The 24988-nt window shown below is 52.9% G+C and overlaps 2 protein-coding genes and 1 long non-coding RNA gene across 3 annotated transcripts in view; all 3 read left to right on the top strand.

Annotated features, from left to right (window-relative positions):
* Positions 1 to 11666, top strand: part of zc3h3 (zinc finger CCCH-type containing 3) — a 34330-nt gene extending 22664 nt beyond the window's left edge. The window contains exons 5-10 of the mRNA XM_057038978.1: positions 3062 to 3225; positions 5126 to 5198; positions 5277 to 5432; positions 5665 to 5734; positions 8941 to 9049; positions 11653 to 11666. Coding sequence (XP_056894958.1) covers positions 3062 to 3225; positions 5126 to 5198; positions 5277 to 5432; positions 5665 to 5734; positions 8941 to 9049; positions 11653 to 11666 — 586 coding nt within the window. The remainder of the gene's footprint in view (positions 1 to 3061; positions 3226 to 5125; positions 5199 to 5276; positions 5433 to 5664; positions 5735 to 8940; positions 9050 to 11652) is intronic.
* A 4565-nt stretch (positions 11667 to 16231) lies between these two features.
* Positions 16232 to 19713, top strand: LOC130528554 (uncharacterized). The gene is made up of 3 exons (XR_008951328.1): positions 16232 to 16718; positions 17637 to 17775; positions 19541 to 19713. It is a non-coding gene; the product is annotated as an uncharacterized LOC130528554 (long non-coding RNA).
* A 1181-nt stretch (positions 19714 to 20894) lies between these two features.
* mafaa (MAF bZIP transcription factor Aa) lies at positions 20895 to 24982 on the top strand. The gene is given in 2 exon segments (XM_057039207.1): positions 20895 to 23839; positions 23842 to 24982. Coding segments are annotated over 2 exon segments (939 nt in total). The 5' UTR covers positions 20895 to 23302; the 3' UTR covers positions 24244 to 24982.
* Positions 24983 to 24988: the final 6 nt, after the last annotated feature.

Raw genomic sequence — 24988 nt, 5'->3', positions numbered from 1 at the left:
AGCTACAACAGCAGCAGCTACAACAGCAGCAGCAGCAGCAGCTACAACAGCAGCAGCAGCAGCAGCTACAGCAGCAGCTACAGCAGCAGCTACACAGCAGCAGCTACAACAGCAGCAGCAGCAGCAGCAGCTACAGCAGCAGCAGTAGCAGCTACAGCAGCTACAGCAGCAGCAGCTACAGCAGCAGCATTAGCAGCTACACAGCAGCAGCTACAACAGCAGCAGCTACAGCAGCAGCAGCTACAGCAGCAGCTACAGCAGCAGCAGTAGCAGCTACAGCAGCAGCAGCAGTAGCAGCTACAGCAGCAGCTACAGCAGCAGCTACAGCAGCAGCAGTAGCAGCTACAGCAGCAGCAGCAGCTACAGCAGCAGCAGCAGTAGCAGCTACAGCAGCAGCTACAGCAGCAGCTACAGCAGCAGCAGTACAGCTACAGCACAGCAGCAGCTACAGCAGCAGCAGTAGCAGCTACAGCAGCAGCAGCAGCTACAGCAGCAGCAGCAGTAGCAGCTACAGCAGCAGCTACAGCAGCAGCTACAGCAGCAGCAGTAGCAGCTACAGCAGCAGCTACAGCAGCAGCAGCTACAGCAGCAGCAGCTACAACAGCAGCAGCAGCAGCAGCTACAGCAGCAGCAGTAGCAGCTACAGCAGCTACAGCAGCAGCAGCTACAGCAGCAGCAGCTACAACAGCAGCAGCTACAACAGCAGCAGCTACAGCAGCAGCAGCTACAGCAGCAGCTACAGCAGCAGCAGTAGCAGCTACAGCAGCAGCAGCAGTAGCAGCTACAGCAGCAGCTACAGCAGCAGCTACAGCCAGCAGTAGCAGCTACAGCAGCAGCAGCAGACAGCAGCAGCAGCAGTAGCAGCTACAGCAGCAGCTACAGCAGCAGCTACAGCAGCAGCAGTAGCAGCTACAGCAGCAGCAGCAGCTACAGCAGCAGCAGTAGCAGCTACAGCAGCAGCAGCAGCAGCAGCTACAGCAGCAGCAGCAGTAGCAGCTACAGCAGCAGCTACAGCAGCAGCTACAGCAGCAGCAGTAGCAGCTACAGCAGCAGCTACAGCAGCAGCAGCTACAGCAGCAGCAGCTACAGCAGCAGCAGTAGCAGCTACAGCAGCAGCTACAGCAGCAGCAGCTACAGCAGCAGCAGCTACAGCAGCAGCAGCAGCAGCTACAGCAGCAGCAGCAGCTACAGCAGCAGCTACAGCAGCAGCAGCAGCATTAGCAGCTACAGCAGCAGCAGCTACAGCAGCAGCATTAGCAGCTACAGCAGCAGCAGCTACAGCAGCAGCAGTAGCAGCTACAGCAGCAGCATTAGCAGCTACAGCAGCAGCATTAGCAGCTACAGCAGCATTAGCAGCTACAGCAGCAGCAGTAGCAGCTACACGCCTCTGGCTGCGGCCCTGTGTCAGGGTTAATTAGCCTCTGTGTTAACTGTCCCCATTAACCTCCACGGTGTCTCCTCAGGCCGCCCGGCCCTTGTCGAACCCTCCCTGGGTGGCAGTCAGCACTCCACCATTAGCCCCCATTACTGCCCCCCCGGCTGCAGTTGCCCTGCGTAGGGCAGCCACCCATCTTGGAGTGAAGCCTGTGATCCTGAGACGTGTGTGGACGGACCTGTTGGCTGATATTTGCTGCTTTTTCTCTTCTCTTGGCTCTTCACTGTTATGGGATGTTCCGCATGGTATCAGTTGTTTTGTCTGTGCCGTGTGTTTGGGGTGACCCTCCCCCCCCCCTCCCCCCCCTCCCCTCCCCTCCCCCCCCCCTCCCCTCCCCTCCCCCCCCCCCCCCCCCCCCCCCCCCTCCCCCTACCCCCTCCCCTCCCCCCCCTCCCCTCCCCTGTAATGGGAGGCATGAACTCGCGCTCTAAACCCATTTCCAGTCCATCTGAAATACAGCAGCAAATTACCTCCAGCAGCACCCTGCACACCAGCGACCATCCACCCCAGATAGAAGTGACAGGACAGCGCAATTTATCGCCATAACCCCTGCACTGCCCCCCCACCACCAGCAGTTACACACACACGCACACACACACACACACACACACACACACACACACACAAGGATCTCAATGCACCAACAGTACAGACAATTGCTGGCCTAGCTAAGGGGGTGTGTGTGCGTGTGTGTGTGCGTGCGTGTGTGTGTGTGTGCATGCGTGCGTGTGTGTTGTGTGCATGCGTGTGTGTGTGTGTGTGCATGCGTGTGTGCATGTGCGTGTGTGTGTGCGTGCGTGCGTGTGTGCATGCGTGTGTGCGTGCGTGTGTGTGTGTGCATGCGTGTGTGCGTGCGTGTGTGTGTGCGTGCGTGTGTGTGTGCATGCGTGTGTGTGTGTGTGTGGATGCGTGTGTGTGTGGATGCGTGTGTGTGTGCGTGCGTGTGTGTGGATGCGTGCGTGTGTGCATGCGTGTGTGTGCGTGTGTGTGTGGCATGCGTGGTGTGCGTGTGCGTGCGTGCGTGTGTGCGTGCGTGTGTGTGTGGATGTGTGTGCGTGCGTGCGGTGTGCATGCGTGTGTGCGTGCGTGTGTGTGTGTGTGCGTGTGCATGCGTGCGTGTGTGCATGCGTGTGTGTGCGTGCGTGTGTGTGGTGTGCATGCGTGTGTGTGCGTGTGCATGCGTGCGTGTGTGCATGCGTGTGTGCGTGCGTGCGTGTGTGTGTGCGTGTGGTGCGTGTGCATGCGTGCGTGTGTGTGCGTGTGCATGCGTGCGTGTGTGCGTGTGTGTGTGTGTGTGTCTGTGTGGTCTGTAGGCTCCAGCTTAGGGGCCACCTTGCTGCTCTGGCCCCCTGCCCTGCCTATTATCTCATTGATTTCCTTCTCTCCTCTTTTCAATTCTCTCCATTTCCACGTTGCCGTTCTTTCCATTAGAGGAGCAATTTAACAGAGTGCTGTGACATGAGAGGGGGAGGGGAGGGGGGCTCGGGATGAGAAACAGAAAGTGAGGAGGGAGACATGGTGGGGGGCAGAGGAGGGTTGGAAGGGAGGGAGCCAGTCATTAACAGCTTCATGGCTGGAGTGGCAACAGAAGGTTGACGTTGCTCTGTGCTTGTGCTCACGTTGTAGGAGTTTCCTGCAGAGCCGTCTGCGAACGCACCAGGACACACACCCCTCGTCCCCCCAGCACTGGAGGGGGGGCAGCATGTGCTGGATCCGGGGTTCCCTCTATCGCGTTTCAGCCAACAAACTGTCGCGCACCGTCGCCTCCGGCCCCGCCGTCAACCGGACAGGTAAAGGGATGGTGACGCCATCAGTGACACACAAGAACTGGGGGGTCGGGACAGTCGCACCTCAACAGTCACACACACATCAGTGACACACAAGAACTGGGGGGTCGGGTCAGTCGCACCTCAACAGTCACACACACATCAGTGACACACAAGAACTGGAGGGTCGCTTAGATTTAGAAAAGCTGTGACAGTGTCTTTTCTAGAAAAAAATCTCTTCATTTAGTCCATGTGGTGAGTTTGTGGAAAAGAAGATTGATCGTGTTTGCAGCTTTGGCTCCGCCCACATTCCCCCAGACTCGCCGCAGCCGTTGGCTTTGCCATCTGAAATAATAAAGCTGTCATCTGTCAGAGCGATGGGGGGGTCCAGAGGGGTGAACGGTGCAGATTAAAGCCTGGACCTGCCTTCTCCTCACCACAGGTGTTCAGCTGCACCTTCACCTGCAGCACCCGTCCAACAGCTCCGTCCTCTATAACTGTGCCACTGAAGGGTGCAAATGTCCCTCCACGTTGTTGAGGAGGGTGAGGACGAGAGCCTGGGAGGTCATGATTCATGATGTCTAACAGAGACAGAGACACATGTCCAGCTCACTGGATCCTGGCTTCATCATGTCTAACAGAGACACAGACACATGTCCAGCTCACTGGATCCTGGCTTCATCATGTCTAACAGAGACACAGACACATGTCCAGCTCACTGGATCCTGGCTTCATCATGTCTAACAGAGACACAGACACATGTCCAGCTCACTGGATCCTGGCTTCATCATGTCTAACAGAGACAGAGACACATGTCCAGCTCACTGGATCCTGGCTTCATGATGTCTAACAGAGACAGAGACACATGTCCAGCTCACTGGATCCTGGCTTCATCATGTCTAACAGAGACAGAGACACATGTCCAGCTCACTGGATCCTGGCTTTATGATGTCTAACAGAGACAGAGACACATGTCCAGCTCACTGGATCCTGGCTTCATCATGTCTAACAGAGACAGAGACACATGTCCAGCTCACTGGATCCTGGCTTCATGATGTCTAACAGAGACAGAGACACATGTCCAGCTCACTGGATCCTGGCTTCATCATGTCTAACAGAGACAGAGACACATGTCCAGCTCACTGGATCCTGGCTTCATGATGTCTAACAGAGACAGAGACACATGTCCAGCTCACTGGATCCTGGCTTCATGATGTGTAACAGAGACAGAGACACATGTCCAGCTCACTGGATCCTGGCTTCATCATGTCTAACAGAGACAGAGACACATGTCCAGCTCACTGGATCCTGGCTTCATCATGTCTAACAGAGACAGAGACACATGTCCAGCTCACTGGATCCTGGCTTCATCATGTCTAACAGAGACAGAGACACATGTCCAGCTCACTGGATCCTGGCTTCATGATGTGTAACAGAGACAGAGACACATGTCCAGCTCACTGGATCCTGGCTTCATCATGTCTAACAGAGACAGAGACACATGTCCAGCTCTAACGGTGCTGGACGTCACTTTTAGTTTGGCACCAATGCCTCAGACAACAGCAGTATCAATAACCAGGCACATATCAGGCTGATATTGCATCTGGCCTCACACGTGCACGCCTGCACGTGCACACGCGTGTCATAGCGGTCGTGAATAAACAACATGTTTGTGTTCTATTCCTTGAGACGGTAATAAGCTGACATTTGTCTGTGTCACCAGTCAAACAGGGCGACATTTCTCAGCATAAATCGGGGGGGGGGGGGGGGGGTTCAGGGTGCCTGACGTGCTCCTGGAAATTGGACCGGTGCTGCTCATAAAGCTTCCACAGTTGAAGGACTACACTGTTTCTCTTTCCTTCCTTATATCTGCCAGCTGTTACCATGGAGATAACTAACATGGTTTATCCATTTATTTCTTTAGGAAAGTCTTTTAGTAGCACCCAGACCTCCATGATGACATGGAACCGATGTTCCTCCACCCGTCACCTGGCCAGGTACGCTCCACGCTCCGGTCGACCTCAACATCAGTAACTCTTGCTGGTTGTAACTCCCGATTTGTTTGCAAAAACAAGCCGTGCGGTCCAGAGAAGCCTCGCCATCATCAGACAGGCCCGCCAGAAGAAGCAGGCCAAACAGTACTGCATGTATTACAACCGCTTTGGCAAGTGTAACCGTGGCAACAGCTGTCCCTACATCCATGACCCGGACAAGGTGGCGGTGTGCACCAAGTAAGGCTTCATCTTCTGGGCTCCTTGGCGGTGGGTGGGGTCGTCTGGGGCTGTCGACAGTAATGGGGCGACAACAGGACTTTAAGAGGGGGCAAAAACTAGAGTAGAAGAAAATAGGCTAGAGAGTTGAAGTGGTGCTGTGCTGGTTAATAACCCCCCCCCCCCCCCCCCCCCCCCCAGCAGATATGTTGATGCTCTCACGGCTGATGAACATCTGCTGTGTCTGTTGCAGGTTTCTGCGAGGGACATGCAAAAAGGCAGAAGGGATCTGCCCCTTCTCCCATAAGGTGGCAAAAGAGAAGGTAACTGATGCCCCATGTGACCCATGTGTTGGTCAACATGGTGGTTTATGGGACCTGTAGGGCTCAGATGACAGTGATGGTAAAGCTCTCATGGACCCTATTAGTGTTCTTGGCATGGCTCCAGCTTCCATGTCACAGGAAGTAGTGTGAAAGACCTGACCTCACCTGACCTCACCTGACCTCAACTGTCTTCACCTGACCTCACCTGACCTGACCTCACCTAACCTCTCCTGACCTCACCTGACCTCACCTGCCTTCACCTGACCTCACCTGACCTCTCCTGACCTCACCTGACCTCTCCTGACCTCACCTGCCTTCACCTGACCTCACCTGACCTCTCCTGACCTCACCTGACCTCACCTGTCTTCACCTGACCTCACCTGTCTTCACCTGACCTCGCCTGTCTTCACCTGACCTCACCTGTCTTCACCTGACCTCGCCTCACCTGACCTCACCTGTCTTCACCTGACCTCGCCTGACCTGACCTCACCTGACCTCACCTGACCTCGCCTGACCTGACCTCACCTGACCTCACCTGTCTTCACCTGACCTCACCTGTCTTCACTGACCTCGCCTGACCTGACCTCACCTGACCTCGCCTGACCTGACCTCACCTGACCTGACCTCACCTGACCTCACCTGTCTTCACCTGACCTCACCTGACCTCACCTGTCTTCACCTGACCTCACCTGAACTCACCTGTCTTCACCTGACCTCACCTGACCTCACCTGTCTTCACCTGACCTGACGCTGCCAACTCACTCCAAGGTTGGCTTCAAAGATGCTGCTGGAAACTGTATTATTAGATTTTAGGATCGTCGAACAAGGAGTGTTACCAATATTACCCACTATTACCAGCATTACCAGTGTTACCAGTGTTACCACTATTACCAATATTACCAGTGTTACCACTATTACCAGTGTTACCAGTGTTACCACTATTACCAATATTACCAGCGTTACCACTATTACCAGTGTTACCAGCGTTACCACTATTACCAATATTACCAGTGTTACCACTATTACCAGTGTTACCAGTGCTACCACTATTACCAGTGTTACCACTATTACCAGTATTACCACTATTACCAGTGTTACCACTATTACCAGTGTTACCAGTGCTACCACTATTACCAGTATTACCACTATTACCAGTGTTACCACTATTACCAGTGTTACCAGTGCTACCAGTGCTACCACTATTACCAGTGTTACCAGTGTTACCAGTGCTACCAGTGCTACACTATTACCAGTGTTACCAGTGGTACCAGTGCTACCAGTGCTACCACTATTACCAGTGTTACCAGTGTTACCAGTGCTACCAGTGCTACCACTATTACCAGTGTTACCACTGTTACCACTATTACCAGCGTTACCAGCATTACCAGTGTTACCACTATTACCAGTGTTACCAGTGCTACCACTATTACCAGTATTACCACTATTACCAGTGTTACCACTATTACCAGTGTTACCAGTGCTACCACTATTACCAGTATTACCACTATTACCAGTGCTACCACTATTACCAGTGTTACCAGTGCTACCAGTGCTACCACTATTACCAGTGTTACCAGTGCTACCAGTGCTACCACTATACCAGTGTTACCAGTGTTACCAGTGCTACCAGTGCTACCACTATTACCAGTGTTACCAGTGTTACCAGTGCTACCAGTGCTACCACTATTACCAGTGTTACCAGTGTTACCAGTGCTACCAGTGCTACCACTATTACCAGTGCTACCACTATTACCAGTGTTACCAGTGTTACCAGTGTTACCAGTGCTACCACTATTACCAGTGCTACCAGTGTTACCAGTGCTACCACTATTACCAGCGGTCCCCGGCCCATCAACAGACCCGAGCAGGTCCTGCTGCAGCAGCATACAGCCAGCACCAGGGGGCGGTAGAGAGGCTCTGCTTTAGTGTTTAACCCCACCACAGGTGCACCCCCACAGACACACACAATGCCCTGCACCTGTCTCTGTTGTCACCTTGTGGGCCCAGCTGTCTGGTGTTGGTGCCCCCCCACGACCACCTCCCCACACCTCCCCATCCCCAAGCCTTTGGCCACACCCTCTTATTTTATGGAGACCCTTAAACTGGCCTCTGGGAGGGCTCTTGGTAAGAGGAGCAGGTGGTTTGAGTCGGTGGGGGGGGGGTTATAGAGCAGCCCTCAAACCTGATCTAGGTGCCAGTGTAGATAGCCCCCGCCCACAGTGCCACAAATACCCCGAAACGTGAGACTGGTGAGCCCCCAGGCTGGCATGACACCCAGCCTGGGGGCTCACCCAGGACCCAGCCTGTGTGGACACGTCCAAAGCACATAAACACATCCAGAGAGCCGGACGAGCTGCAGCCTGGATAAATATTTCTGTAGCAGTTAATTAGGTAGAGCTGCTCCCCCAACACACACCACGCACCACACACACACGCACACACACACACACACACACCAAACCCTCCCCCTGCCAGGGCTGCCCTGATTTACTCCCCCGACGTCAGTATATTTAGAGTTGCTTCTCTCTTGCTTGTACACACACCACAACACACACACACACACACACTCACAGACACACAACACACTCACACACACACACACACACACACACACTCACAGACACACACACACTCTCACACACACACACACACTCACAGACACTCACACACACACACACACACACACACACACACTCACACACACACACACACTTGCATACACTCTGTCAACTGCAATTAAGGTCATTTAGCTGCTCAGTGTGACGGATGTTTGGCTCTGCCGACACGTCTGTTTACAAACTGGTGTGATGTCATGTGATCTCAGGTGATGTCATGTGATCTCAGGTGATGTCATGTGATCTCAGGTGATGTCATGTGATGTCAGGTGATGTCATGTGATCTCAGGTGATGTCATGTGATCTCAGGTGATCTCAGGTGATGTCAGGTGATCTCAGGTGATCTCAGGTGATCTCAGGTGATCTCAGTGACCACCTTTCCTGACGGTGCAGCCGTAGAGGCGCTGGCAGGTTTGCTGTGCTGCAGGTGGCGCTCGCTCCTCTAATCACACCTGTGAGCCCAGGTTAAAGGTGCCCACGAGCATTCACTGTTGATGCTGACTGACAGCAGAATGTCACCAGCATCAGGAACCTTTGGTCCACATCCTTGAGAGTTTGGACCTTAACCTGCTGCTGTCCACGTTTCTCCAGATGCCGGTTTGCTCTTATTTCCTGAAGGGAATCTGCAGCAACAACGACTGCCCCTACAGCCACGTGTACGTGTCCAAAAAAGCTGAGGTGTGTGAGGACTTCGTCAAAGGCTACTCAGGGGGAGAGAGAGAAGGGAACAAACACACACACAACACACACACACACACACAACACACACACACACACAGCACAAACCACACACACCCACACACCCACACCACCCACACACAAACACCCCACACACACCCAACACACCCCACACACCCACAAACCCACACCCACCCCACACACCAACACACACCACACACACACACACACCCACACAACCCACCACACAACCCACAAACCCACACCCACCCACACACACACCACCACACACACCCACGAACCAACACCCACACCCACACCCACACACCCACAACACACACACCACACACACACACACACACACCACCCACGACACACCACACCCACCCACACACACCACACCCACACCACACACACACACAACACACCACCCACACACACACACACCACACAACAACACGCACACACTACCCCCCCCAACACACACACCACAACCACACCCACCCACCCACCACACACCACAACACACACAACAACACACAAACACCCACACACCAAACCCCACCCACACACACACCACACCCCCACAACAACCACACACACACACCAACACCCACCGAACACAAACACACACACACCACACACCACACACACACACTCACACAACAACCCCACACACACAACCCCCACACACCCACAACACACACACACACCACACCCCCACCCCCAAGCACACCCCACCCACCAACACACACAACACACCCACACCCCCACACACACACAACACACCAACACAAGACACACACACACACACCCACACCACACCACACCCCACCAGCCACCCACAAACCACCCACACACACCACACACACACACACACCCAGCACACCCACACCCACAACACCCACACACCCCACCCCAACCCAGCCACACACAACCACACACACCACACACACACCCACACCCACAACCAACACCCCACACCACACACACACCCACACAACACACACACACACCAACCACACACCCACACCACACACCACCCACCCACCACACACAACCACACACACCACACACACACACACACACACCACCCCACACAACACACAATCACAAACACACGCACACACACCCCCCACACACACCCCCACCACACACACACCACACACACACACAACACACCACACACACACCCACACCCACACCCCCACACACCACACACACACACACACAAACACCACACACCACACACACACCCACCCACCACACACACACCACCAACACACCCCCCACCACACACACACACGCACACACACCCCCACACACACACACCCACAACCCACACACACACACACACACACACACACACCCACACCCCCACACCCACCCACCACACACACACACACACACACACACACATGTCCACCTGCTAACACAAACTCAGTTTTTTAGGTTCTCTCATCATTCAGAATCTTCTTCAAAGCCTGTTTGATGGTCACTTCGAAAACAAGAGTTGCACGTTTGCTTCTGTGTTTAAGGATTAAAAATGAATTGTAGATGAGTCTTCGGACGGTGCTCATGAATCACAGACGTGCGTGGCCTGAGTGCTGTTGTCACCTCTGCTCAGCCGTATAGCAGCAGCGACTGGGCCGGGCCGGGTCGGGTCGGGCCGGGCCGGGCCGGGCCGGCCGGGCGGGCCCGTCAGAGGGGAGGAGGTGGGAGCCCAAACCTGAACATCCTCAGCCTGACTCGCGTTAGGCTGCTCACACAAACCTTCCTTATTTGTTCCTGTGACTGACACCGGTCCGGGGGGTTGTTGTAGCGGCTCCCGTCCGTGGTACCGAAACGGTTCAGGTGTGACGTCGAAGGCTCGGCTCTCGTCAGGCTCCCAGGACTCAGACCCGGGACTCAGCTCCTTCAAAGATCTAATTATATTGTACAGCATTCACACAGGTCCTCACCTTAAACTGAGGCTTAGATAAACAAGTGCTTTGGTAACCAATCTGCCACATGCACGCGCATGCACGCGCACACACACACGCACACACATGCTGCACAGGCAGGAACAGCTGCAGGGGGTGGCCGTCCATAATGGCATAACTGGAGACTGTGTGACACATTTCAGGCCTGATGGGTATCAAAAACTCACCACCAGTCCTTTTTAAACACCCCCCCCCCCCCTCCTCGTGCCCCCCTCCTCCTCGTGCCCCCCCCCCCCCCATCTGCACTGAGCGGTGAGTGTGTAACTGATGCTTTTTCACACTGTCAGATCTCATTTAAATGGTGCACAGGGAAATAAGGATATAGAAAAGAAAAGGAACATTAATATTTATTCTATTAACCAAAATGCTTGGGTCTGTGATTTTCTGTGTGTGTGTGTGTGTGTGTGTGTGTCTGTGAGTGAGGGGGGAGCCACTGCTGGCTCTATGATGGATAGCAGGCAGTAATTATAGATGGGGAAACTGCTGAGGATGGCACTCTGGGCCCAGGCAGGCAGACGCTCCAGCAGCTCAGGGGTTAAACCTGCTCCTGGTCTCCATCTCTCCTCCTCCTCTCATCTCTTCCTCCTCCTCCTCCTCCTAACAGACCTGTCACCAGCACACTTCAGATCTTCATGTGTTTCAGGTCTTCCCATGTGACTGGACCTTGGCTGAATGTTCTCCTTGTTCCTGCATGGAACTTCTTTTCTTCAGCACCCAAAGGCTCTGAGCTCATAGCTGTGCTCCCTTCTCACTTTAAGTGTTGGATCAATGCCCAAACAGAAACTGATGTCCTTTTCTGACTGCTCTCTCGCTGTCTGTCTCCTTTTTCTGCTTGTTCTCTTGGTCTCTGGATGTGCTGACACCTCTCTTTGGCCAGCAGAATGGTCCAATAGGCCCCAGAGACATCCAGGCCTTCCTTAAATCAAGTGGAAACGGTTCTCCAGCAGAGAATGGAGCTCTGATGCTGCTTTCTGTCTCCATTTCTTCCCAACCCCACGTTTAACGGCTTTTAAGTGTTGTAACTTCAACACAGTTGGTGCTGAAGCTGCACGTGTGAAGGATCAACTAACCATGAGGAGAAGCAGCAGCTCTCTTCTAAATAGTGAATATTAGTGTCTTGAAGCCGCATCGGACCCGAGCAGGAGCCGGTTGAGTCGTGATGTCAGGCACCAAATATAAGAGCACGAACATCAGCGCCTCTGGCAGCAGAACGGTTTGTTGAGCGAAATGTGGTGTCAAACCCGCAGCCCTATAAGATGATCCCCAACATTTGGCAGCGAACTGATCCTGGGACACTCTGGCACCCTGGGGTGCAGGAACATGGGTGTGAGGGCAGTGAGAGGGGCCGCGGGCTCCTCAGAAAATCGATCTCACATCTCCTCTCCCCACAAACACCCTGATACACACTCTATTTCTGGGTCTCTCTCTCTCTCTCCTCTCTCTCTCTCTCTCTCTCTCTCTTCTCTCTCTCTCTCTCTCTCTCTCTCTCTCTCTCTCTCTCTTCTCTCTCTCTCTCTCTCTCTCACACACACAACACACACACCACACACACAACACACACACACACAACACACACACACAGAGTGCAGCCCAGTGAATATAATTAGTTTTTCTGACAGGTGGGAGAGATCAGATCTCGTAGAGAACGAAGCCACCAATTTGCACCCGTATTACAACGTCATAGCCGCCCAGTCGCAAACATACATGCGAATGCTCGCACTCGCTCCCGGCTGTTGCCAAAGTGGTGCCGTGACCCCCCCAGCTCAGCTTTCATTAAAGGAAAGGGCCTCATTAAAGTAGCAACACACTCCAAATCAGAGCGGTTTTAGCTTGGATGCTAACAGTGATTTAGGGTTACTGCCTGGCGGCCAATTTGCCTCTACACTGTTCCTCTACACTGTTCCTCTAAACTGTTCCTCTACACTGTTCCTCTAAACTGTTCCTCTACACTGTTCCTCTAAACTGTTCCTCTACACTGTTCCTCTAAACTGTTCCTCTACACTGTTCTTCTAAACTATTCCTCTAAACTGTTCCTCTAAACTGTTCCTCTACACTGTTCCTCTACACTGTTCCTCTACACTGTTCTTCTAAACTATTCCTCTACACTGTTCCTCTACACTGTTCCTCTACACTGTTCCTCTACACTGTTCTTCTAAACTATTCCTCTAAACTGTTCCTCTAAAGTGTTCCTCTAAACTGTCCCTCTACACTGTCCCTCTAAACTGTTCCTCTAAACTGTTCCTCTACACTGTTCCTCTAAAGTGTTCCTCTAAACTGTTCCTCTAAAGTGTTCCTCTAAACTGTTCCTCTACACTGTTCCTCTAAAGTGCCCCTCTAGACTGTTCCTCTAAACTGTTCCTCTAAAGTGTTCCTCTACACTGTTCTTCTAAAGTGTTCCTCTACACTGTTCCTCTAAAATGTTCCTCTACACTGTTCCTCTAGACTGTTCCTCTACACTGTTCCTCTAAAGTGTTCCTCTACACTGTTCTTCTACACTGTTCTTCTAAAGTGTTCCTCTAGACTGTTCCTCTACACTGTTCCTCTAAAGTGTTCCTCTACACTGTTCTTCTAAAGTGTTCCTCTACACTGTTCCTCTAAAATGTTCCTCTACACTGTTCCTCTAGACTGTTCCTCTACACTGTTCCTCTAAAGTGTTCCTCTACACTGTTCTTCTAAAGTGTTCCTCTACACTGTTCCTCTACACTGTGTCCTCTACACTGTTCCTCTACACTGTTCTTCTAGACTGTTCCTCTAAAGTGTCCCTCTAGACTGTTCCTCTAGTTAGTGTAGGGTTAACCAGGGTTAGGGTTAACCAGAGTTAGGGTTAGTGTTAGGGTTAACCAGGGTTAGGTTAACCAGGGTTAGGTTAGTGTTAGGGTTAACCAGGGTTAGGGTTAACCAGGGTTAGGGTTAGTGTTAGGGTTAACCAGGGTTAGGGTTAACCAGGGTTAGGGTTAGTGTTAGGGTTAACCAGGGTTAGGGTTAACCAGGGTTAGTGTTAGGGTTAACCAGGGTTAGGGTTAACCAGGGTTAGGGTTAGGGTTAACCCGGGTTAGGGTTAACCAGGGTTAGGGTTAACCAGGGTTAAGTTAGTGTTAGGGTTAACCAGGGTTAGTGTTAGGGTTAACCAGGGTTAGGGTTAACCAGGGTTAGGGTTAACCAGGGTTAGGTTAGTGTTAGGGTTAACCAGGGTTAGGGTTATCAGCGTGACTGGGGTGTAATGTCTTTAAGTGAGGCCTTCATTATTTGGCTTCATGCTGTCCTGCCAACATTTTTAGACACAGTAAACACACCGGTCTTTCCTCGTCTCCCACCGTAGTCGCAGTGAAGCCAAGCGCTATAAAGGCTTCGTCAGATTCCTCGTCTGAGCTTTCGGGAGACTTTCGTTTGTCTCATTATCTCCGTCTCTCTCCGCCTTTCTTTTCATCACTGTTAAGTTTTTTCATTCTGTCTCTTGATGGTTTGTTCACTGCTCTTCTTATCTCTTGCTCTGTGGTGTGTGCGCGCGAATGCTCGGTGCAAAAACCTCTCCACCATAGAGCTCATACTCCCTGCGCACACTCTGACAATGAGAGCGCCACTGCCAACTACTGTAGTGGATGTGCAATTACACTTTATTCGAGTATAGCAAAAAAAAAAAAAAAGCATGTTCTCCGGGGTCACATGCGCCCCCCTGCATCGCACCTACACTGTTCCTCTACACTGTCCCTCTACACTGTTCCTCTAAAGTGTCCCTCTAGACTGTCCCTCTACACTGTCCCTCTAAACTGTTCCTCTACACTGTTCCTCTACACTGTTCCTCTAAAGTGCCCCTCTAGACTGTTCCTCTACACTGTTCCTCTAAACTGTTCCTCTACACTGTTCCTCTAAAGTGCCCCTCTAGACTGTTCCCTACACTGTTCCTCTAAACTGTTCCTTTAAACTGTTCCTCTACACTGTTCCTCTAAAGTGTCCCTCTACACTGTTCCTCAACACTGTTCCTCTACACTGTCCCTCTAAAGTGTCCCTCTAGACTGTTCCTCTACACTGTTCCTCTAAATGTTCCTCTACACTGTCCCTCTAGACTGTTCCTTTAAAGTGTTCCTGTACACTGTTCCTCTAAAGTGTTCCTCTACACTGTTCTTCTAAAGTGTTCCTCTAAACTGTTCCTCTACACTGTCCCTCTAGACTGTTCCTCTAAAGTGTTCCTCTAAAGTGCCCCTCTACACTGTTCCTCTACACTGTTCCTCTACACTGTTCCTCTAAACTGTTCCTCTAAACTGTTCCTCTACACTGTTCCTCTACACTGTCCCTCTAAACTGTCCCTCTAGACTGTTCCTCTACACTGTCCCTCTAGACTGTTCCTCTAAAGTGTTCCTCTAAAGTGCCCCTCTACACTGTTCCTCTACACTGTTCCTCTACACTGTTCCTCTAAACTGTTCCTCTAAACTGTTCCTCTACACTGTTCCTCTACACTGTCCCTCTAAAGTGTCCCTCTAGACTGTTCCTCTACACTGTTCCTCTACACCAGGGGTGGGCAAACATTTTGATTCGTGGGCCACAATGGGTTCTAACATTTGACAAAGGGGCCGGACCAGGAGCAGATGGATGGATGGAGTGCTTGGTAACCTCACCTCATTGGAGCAAAAATACACATCTTGGGATATGGAGGAAAACATGTGCTTTAATTTCAAATGAAAATGAAGAGAAGCATTACAACAAAATATCTGACTTTGGAATGAGTCTTAAAACACTTAAAATCAAATGAATAAAATGTGCCTTTTTAAAAAAAATTAATAACCATTTCTATTTTAAAAGCACTGAAAGTTCTGTTATCCTTCAGGATATCACCATCACTCTCCTCCTGACTGTCTTTTTTCTAGTGGGAAAACACCAGAATTGCAGTGAAAATATAACATTAACAAGGTTTATTCATTTAATTTTTCAAGTTTGGCGGGCCGGATTAAAACGTTTAACGGGCCGCGTGTGGCCCCGGGCCGTAGTTTGCCCATGCCTGCTCTACACTGTCCCTCTAGACTTGTCCTCTAAACTGTTCCTCTACACTGTTCCTTAAAACTGTCCCTCTAAACTGTCCCTCTAGACTGTTCCTCTACACTGTTCCTCTACACTGTTCCTCTAAACTGTTCCTCTACACTGTCCCTCTAGACTGTTCCTCTAAACTGTCCCTCTAGACTCTTTCTCTAAAGTGCCCTCTAAACTGTTCCTCTACACTGTCCCTCTAGACTGTTCCTCTGCACTGTCCCTCTAGACTGTTCCTCTAAAGTGTCCCTCTAGACCAGGCATGTCAAACTCAGTCCTCGAGGGCCACGATCCTGCCGGGTTTTCTATCTTTTTCTATCTGCTGGTCCACCAGAGGTACCCTTCAGGTGTCCTTTGGAGCCTGTGTTGTGATTGAACAGCAGAATGGGGCATGAAGGTCCAGGCCGCACCTGAACCTGGTTTATGAGTAGTTCTGCTGGGTGGACTGGGTGGACTGGGAAAACTGCTCATTGTCCTACTCATGTCACCAATCCAGGCTTCTTGTGTTTCACCTGTCTCATCACTAGTGTAAGAAGAAACACACCCTGGTGTGTCCAGACTTCTCCAAAATGGGCTCTTGCCCTCAAGGAGCGAGCTGTAAGCTGCAGCACCGGCAGCGAGCCAAGCGGACCTCGGCCAGCACGCCGATACGCCAGCTAAGAGAGCCCGGAGCAGGGAGCCCCCCAACAGGTCAGGGAACCACACAGGGAACCAGCGCCCACAATCACGTTGCTGCTTCATTTCACTGTTGTTCAGGTCAAAGATGAGTCATATTTGTGTTGATTGTTGATTAGAAAACAACAACAAGGGCTACATGGTAAAGGGGCTACATGATAAAAGGGGCTACATGGTAAAGGGGCTACATGGTAAAGGGGCTACATGGTAAAGGCTACATGGTAAGGGGCTACATGGTAAAGGGGCTACATGATAAAAGGGGCTAAAGGGGTCACATGGTAAAGGGCTACATGGTAAAGGGCTACATGGTAAAGGGGCTACATGGTAAAGGGCTACATGGTAAAGGGGCTACATGGTAAAGGGGCTACATGGTAAAGGGGACATGGTAAAGGGCTACATGGTAAAGGCTACATGGTAAAGGGGCTACATGGTAAAGCGGCTACATGGTAAACGGCTACATGGTAAAGGAACATGGTAAAGGGCTACATGGTAAAGGGCTACATGGTAAAGGGCTACATGTAAAGCGGCTACATGGTAAAGGGGCTACATGGTAAAGGGGCTACATGGTAAAGGGCTACATGGTAAAGGGGCTACATGGTAGGGGCTACATGGTAAAGGGGCTACATGGTAAAGGGCTACATGGTAAAGGGCTACATGGTAAAGGGCTACATGGTAAAGGGGCTACATGGTAAAGGGGCTACATGGTAAAGGGGCTACATGGTAAAGGGCTACATGGTAAAGGCTACATGGTAAAGGGCTACATGGTAAAGGGGCTACATGGTAAAGGGGCTACATGGTAAAGGGCTACATGGTAAAGGGCTACATGGTAAAGGGCTACATGGTAAAGGGCTACATGGTAAGGGGCTACATGGTAAAGGGGCATTTCCTTGAGTGTTCACGTATTTACACTAATGAGTATCTGCTCTCGTGCAGGCCGGGGCCGCCGGGGCCGGGGGGCCGGACCGCCAGGCAACACCTCCTCTGGATCTACCCTCCTTCATTTCGCTCTCCAGCTCCCCAGAGGAGGCAGACGCCCCAGACCCTCAGCTGGCCGACCCCCGTCATGGCAAAGGTAGGGTCACATGACCCGGCCAAAGCCCAACGCCACACAGCGGTCCAGGAGGACCCCCCCCCCCCCTTATCTGTTTCCTGTGAAGTCAGGTTATCATGTAGAACTTTCTCCCTGGTCATAGGTTATATTTAGGTTTGCCTGCGTGGAAACACGCTGACCCTTTGACCTTGACCCCAGTCATCGTGACCTCTGACCTTGACGCACTCACACCTGTAATAATATTGTTTCAGTTGATGCTGATCTCTGCTCGCACACACACCTCTGGCACAATTCATGCTTTTTCATTGTTTAGCATTAAACACCGCGCACGTGCGTGTGCTGGTATCGTGCACTTAATTAGTAGTGACGGCACCCAGAGCCTCGTGAAAGGTGGACAATGTATCACTGCCAGACAATATCCACACACACACTCACTCACTCACACTCACTCACTCACTCACTCACTCACTCACTCACACTCACCACACACACACACACACACACCACACACACACACACCACACACCACACACTCACACCACACACACACACACTCACACCACACACACACCACCACACACACACCACCACACACTCACACACCACACACACGAACACACACACGCACGCACACGCACTCACGCACACACCCACGCACACACGCAGACCTCGCGCGCACACACCCACGCACACACGCACGCACTCACAAGCACCCACGCACACACACCCACCCACACACGCACACCACACGCGCTCACACACGCACACACGCACGCACACACCACGCGCACACGCACGACGCACGCACACGCACTCACACACCAACACCACGCACACACACGCACCCCAAACACACACCCCACACTCACGCACACACCCACGCCACACTGCACCACCCACTCACACACTCACACCCACTCACGCCACTCCCACACGCCACACCTCGCACACACAACCCGCACGACACACTCTCACGCACGCACCCACCACCACACACCACACGCACGCAAGACACACCCAAGCCCACCACGCACACCACCAGCACGCACACGCACACGCACGCTACGACACGCACCTAACACGCAACACGCGCGCGCACCATCACACACCCACGCACACACCCCACGCCACGCACGCACACGCACTCACACTCTAACGCTCTCTCCACACCACTACTCTCTCGTCGCACACACACACCCACTCACACACCCACTCACGCACCCACACCACCACACGTCACACGCTCGCCCACCAACTCCACCACACTCTTCTCTCACACACACACCCACATCACACACCACTCCACCACTCACGACTCACCCACACTCACTCACTCTCTCACACACACACCCACTAACACCACACACTCACTCACACACACTCACCCACTCACACACCACTCACACACTCCTCAGTGTCGTAGCTCCCTGCTCCAGCAGGGCTCCGTCACCTAACCCTAACCCTAACCCTGACCCTACCCTGACCCTAACCCTAACCCTACCCTAACCCTAACCCTAACCCTGACCCTAACCCTAACCCTGACCCTGACCCTGACCCTGACCATGACCCTAACCCTAACCCTAACCTGACCCTAACCCTAACTCTAACCCTAACCCTAACCTAACCCTGACCCTAACCCTAACCCTAACCCTAACCCTGACCCTAACCCAACCCTAACCCTAACCCTGACCCTAACCCTGACCCTAACCCTGACCCTAACCCTAACGCTCCACACCAACGTTTCATTTCTGAGGACGTTCCTCACGCTGATCTTCTGCTTCCACAGAGAAGAGGCTGCAGATCAAACCTCGGCTGTGAGAGGCTGCAGAGGGAGTGGAAGGAGAATTCAGAGCAGCAGGTTTGTCTCCACAGGTGGAATTCTTCACTCGGCGCACTTTTATCAATTATTTCCCGGGTTTTTCTTTTTGTACATTTTAAAAATAAAACATGAGTTCTCAACATGCTGGTTTCAGACTGATCAGTGCTTATTGGTCAGGGAGGGGTGCATCACGTGATGGTGGCGGTGGGGACGCTGCCTGGGCTGTGACCCGTCCTGCCCGCATTTAACCTCAGACATCTCTCTCTCGCTCTCTCTTCGCTCTATCTCTCTCTCTCTCTCTCTCTCTGTCTCTCTCTCTCTGTACTCTCGCTCTCTGTCTCTCTCTCTCTCTCTCTCGGAACATTCCATCCTGTCGTCTGAGCCTATTTCCGCTGCGGCCGACAGGGGGCAGCATTTCTCTCCACTCGTCCACCTTTGTGCGTTTTTGCCGTCACCTTTGGCAGCACGTGCTGAAGGAAGCCGCCGCAGGTCGCTTGAGCTCTGACACCTCATTACTGCACGAGATCAAAAGAATTACAAGAATAAGTCAGCCGGTACCACCGGTCCGGTACCACCGGTCCGGTACCACCGGTCCGCCCTGTCTGGTGGTAAACCGCTCCATTCATCCCCTCTGCCTGTGTGTGTGTGTATCTGTGAGTGTGTGTGTGTTTGTGGTGTGTGTGTGTGTGTTTTTTGTGTGTATCTGTGTGTGTGTGTCTGTATCTGTGTGTGTGTGTGTGTGTATCTATATCTGTGTGTGTGTATGTATCTGTGTGTGTGTCTGTGTGTGTGAGTGTATGTGTGTGTATGTATCTGTGTGTGTGTGTGTCTATATCAGTGTGTGAGTGTGTATCTGTGTTTGTGTGTGTGTGTCTCTGTATCTGTGTGTGTGTGCGTGTATGTATGTGTGTGTGTGTGTATGTATGTGTGTGTGTGTGTGCGTGTATCTCTGTGTGTGTCTGTATCTGTGTGTGTGTGTATCTGTGTGTGTATCTGTGTGTGTGTGTGTGTGGCGTGTATGTATCTGTGTGTGTGTGTATCTGTGTTGTGTGTGTGTGTGTGGTGTGTGTGTGTGTGTGTGTGTGTGTGTGTGTTTATCTATATCTGTGTGTATCTGTGTGTGTGTGTGTGTGTGTGTATCTATATCTGTGTGTGTGTGTGTGTGTGTGCGTGTGTGTGTGTGTGTGGTGTGTGTGTGTGTGGTGTGTGTGTGTGTGTGTGTGTGTGTGTGTGTGTTGCGTGTATGTATCTGTGTGTTGTGTGTGTGTGTGTGTGCGTGTATGTATCTGTGTGTGTGTGTATGTGTGTGTGTGTGCGTGTGTGTGTGTGTGGGGGGGGCAGCAGACCCGAGGCTCCAGCAGCTTCTCTGTGTCTAAAACTCTAACGTCAGCAAACTCTAATTAAGATCAATATTTCAATTTTTAGTAAATGCGCCGCTCAAGTGGAGGGGAGACATCAGCTGTCCAGCAGGACAAAGAGAGGACAGCTGTGATGTCCTACCTGCTCAGGGGCGGGACAGAGCCTGCATCTCCATGGCAACGGCAGTGGTCAGCATGGGGTCCTCAGGTGCCTCTCGGGCCTCCGCGCTGGAGCTGGACCTGCTCGTTTAAAGCTGCCTCCTCAGCGGCAGCAGTGGCTTAGCAGCAGACAAAAGCCTGGCACAGATAACCCTGAGCCCCCCCCCCCCCCCCCAGGGGTGTTGTGGACGCCACCTGGGCTCAACGCCGCCCGGCCGTCTTCTACCTTGCTGATGTCCATTTTTGCCTAAATCGGTAGAAGTGCACCAGCAGCGATGTCCGACAATGAAAGCCCTGACTGTCAGGATTGTGCCCCCCCCGGCATGAATGGAGCCCAGAGCTTCTTAAACGTTTCAATGCAGATTGCTTCGCTGGGCGTTCGGGGGCCGCTCCAGCTTTTCTAATAAAGCGGCGTCCTAACGACCGCGGCGTCCAGCACCTTGATGTGATTAGCGCCTCTTTTCTCTCCCGCGCCAGCAGATCTGAGCCTCAGCTCAGCAGCTGCCACCAGCACTTCCTGTTCACGTCTCGCCAACTTCAACTTGTTCCCGCTGATAGATGGCGAGACATCATTGGGTGGACGATGGCCCCCCAGGGAGGGGCCGGCGGGTCTGAAGGGGGTCCACATCGACTTTGTGTTCCACCTCTGTCCAGGAGCGGCTCGTGCCGGAGCGGAGGCGTGCACAATGGGGGCAATTAATCAGTGGGTGGGGAGATGAGACAGGAAGTGGTAGATTGAGACGTGGAGAGCAGGACAGAGGGGGGGGGGGGCACTGATGCTGCTGCCCCGGGACGCCCGGAGCTTAAATTAACCAATAACCCCAAATCCACAGGAGACGCTGTCATCTCAAACCTTTAAATCCTTCCTGATTTCATTTTTAGTTTTTGTTTCAATTGTTGGGTCTTTTTTTTTTGCTATTTCGATTTTCTGCTGCACGTTTATAGATTCCGTTACATTCGAAGTCACCAAATATTTCTTTTCGTGCCGTTCGTGGTTTGGTTTCAGTTTACTTTGTTTAAATAAAAATAGAAATATTCACTCCTAGAAAACCTGTAAAAAAACACATTTAAAATAAGTAATAATCAGTAAATAGTGAAGCTTTGAGAGGTGACGCTGGAGTTGGGGGGGGGGGTTCTCCTCCAGACCATCGTGGGATGCCCCCCCCCCCCCCCTGTAGTAGCACCTGCCCGGTCACTAGAGGGGGGCTCCGCCGGTCACACCTGTCTCTCCCCGTGTCCGCTCCGCTTCCTCTCGGCTTTCTTCGGCTTTTTCCGGCCTTGCTGTGGGAAAATGAGCTCGCGCCGCTCTTGTCTCCTCCCACCTATGTAGGGAAGCTCGTGCGTGAGGAGGGGGCGTCGGTGTATTTATAAGAGCAGATTGCCTCGCAGTCCCTCAGTGACACTAACTGCTCCGGGGAGATCAGAACATTTGGAGAAAACCGGCTGGAATTTATCGCTTCCCCCGTAAAAACGTGCACCGACACTCCAACGGGGTCACGAGCGAACCCGAGCGGACCGGGACCCACCGGGACCCACCAGGACCCACCGGGACCAGACCGCCGCTCCGCCCGGCACCGGGGCTCCGCCTGCAGCTTCAGGTTCCTCTGCATGCATGTGAACTTTTGTGCGTCTTATTTTGGAATCCTTGGACTTTTTGGCAAGGCTTTACGCACACCTCCGGGCGCACACGCACGCGCAGGCTGCTCCAGACTGGAAGCTTGAACCCGGGGCCATGCTGCAGTGACTCCGAGGGGCGGAGGATGCTGGAGCCACAGCACTGACGCAGGAGCTCTGTCGGGGCAGCGAATCACGGAGAGGCCGCGCGGGCCGCAGAGGTGACGCGAGGATAGTACCAAATCCTCCCGGCGCTCCAGTTTCAGCCTCCGGGGGGGGGGGCCTTCTGCCTCAGAAGCGTGGGTTCCAGATAAGTTGTCAACAAGGGTCGCGAGCAGAGGCGAGCTGGCAGGTGTACAAGTTCATTTACATGTTTACGTGTATTCACACCGCTATATATAGAAGTTGTCTTAGGGAAGAAGAACCTTAAAAAGTTTCTCCACCCACCCGCTGCCCCTGCAGCACCTCCACGCACCGGGCGTGTGCGTGTGTCTATATATACACCACACAGGCTGTTATTTCTCTCTGCAATCTGTATCCGAGGGGGCTGCCCGCTGTCGGTTCGGCTGTGAGGGCGGGAGTCGTCGCATGGACTGAAATGGCCACCGACCTCGCCATGAGCGCGGAGCTGCCCAGCAGCCCGCTGGCCATCGAGTACGTCAACGACTTCGACCTGATGAAGTTCGAGGTGAAGAAAGAGCCGCCCGAGGCCGAGCGCTACTGCCACCGCCTCCCGTCCGGGTCCCTGTCCTCCACCCCCATCAGCACGCCCTGCTCCTCCGTGCCTTCTTCGCCGAGCTTCGGCGCCCCGAGCCCGGGCGCGCAGCCCAGCCAGGGTCTCAGCGGAGGGGTCCCCGGCGGCGGGGGCAGCAGCCACAGCGGCGGCACCAATCACAGCCACAGCGGCGCCGGGAAGGCGCAGCTGGAAGACCTGTACTGGATCCCCAGTTATCAGCACCACATCAACCCCGAGGCCCTCAACCTGACCCCGGAGGACGCCGTGGAGGCCCTGATTGGCAACGCGCACCACCACCACCACCACCAGGCCTACGAGAGCTTCCGGGGGCAGCAGTATGTGGGCGAGGACCTGTCCACGGCCTCGGCGGGCCACCACCACCAGCCCCACCACCACCACCACACCACCACCACCACCACGGCCATCACGCGCGCCTGGAGGACCGCTTCTCGGACGAGCAGCTGGTCAGCATGTCGGTGCGGGAGCTGAACCGGCAGCTGCGGGGCTTCAGCAAGGAGGAGGTGATCCGCCTGAAACAGAAGCGGCGCACGCTGAAGAACCGCGGCTACGCGCAGTCGTGCCGCTTCAAGCGCGTGCAGCAGCGGCACATGCTGGAGACGGAGAAGTGCACCCTGCAGAGCCAGGTGGAGCAGCTGAAGCAGGACGTGGCGCGCCTCGCCAAGGAGCGGGACCTGTACAAGGAGAAGTACGAGAAGCTGGCCAGCCGGACCTACAGCGCCGGCGGGCCCGCCAACACCAGAGACCCGTCCGGGAAGGCGACCGGCCCCGAGTTCTTCATGTGATCCAGACTGTGATCCTCAGAGCCGCTCGGGTTCTCCTCCTCTGTGTGGAGCGCAAGGACTCCCGCACGGCGACGAGCATCAGAGGCGCTCTTATCGAGTCTTAAAGACGCTGAACAGGTTCCGGACTCGGCGTCGCTGACTGTCTTAATTCTGATCCAACTTGGTCTTAAACCGAACTGAAACCGAACTGACGCGATATTGGTCCGACGGCTCCACAGAGACTTTTCAACATGCAGGTCTGGTCGTTTCCCCGCACATATTCACAACACTGCATGCAGGACATGTATGGTTCCGTTTCCCCGCCTGTTCGGACCGGAAGGACAGCATGGTTCTCCTCCTCTTCCTCAGTCAAAAGAACGCGGAGCAAAAGCGCGTGTTTAACTGCTCTTTTCAGTCAGTGCATTTCTATTGTTTTAAGAAAAGGAAAAGATAAAAAAGCAAAGACCTGAGCCAGATTTTAGACTGATTTATTTCCACATGTACATAATCTGTAGAGAAGAGAAAAAGCGGCGTCTCCTTATTTTAACCCGCTTCTCTTTTTAACCAAATCACCCTTTTGTTGCTCGGATTATTCAGAACGTCTTAATCCAAATGTTTGTATGTTGCAGCATGCAAATCGTCTATGGTATCCTCCTCCTAACGGAACATGTGCTAATGTCAAAGGTCACTCACTGCACTAATAGGACTCAAACCGGAAGAGCGTTTCAGGACCCGAAACGTAACAAAAACAGGACGTAAATCGAAA

Source organism: Takifugu flavidus, chromosome 7 (genome assembly GCF_003711565.1).
Source record: "Takifugu flavidus isolate HTHZ2018 chromosome 7, ASM371156v2, whole genome shotgun sequence".
Taxonomy (NCBI): Eukaryota; Metazoa; Chordata; class Actinopteri; order Tetraodontiformes; family Tetraodontidae; genus Takifugu; species Takifugu flavidus.
The sequence above is the reverse complement of the archived record's forward strand: the minus strand, read 5'-3'. Positions and strand labels throughout refer to the sequence as shown.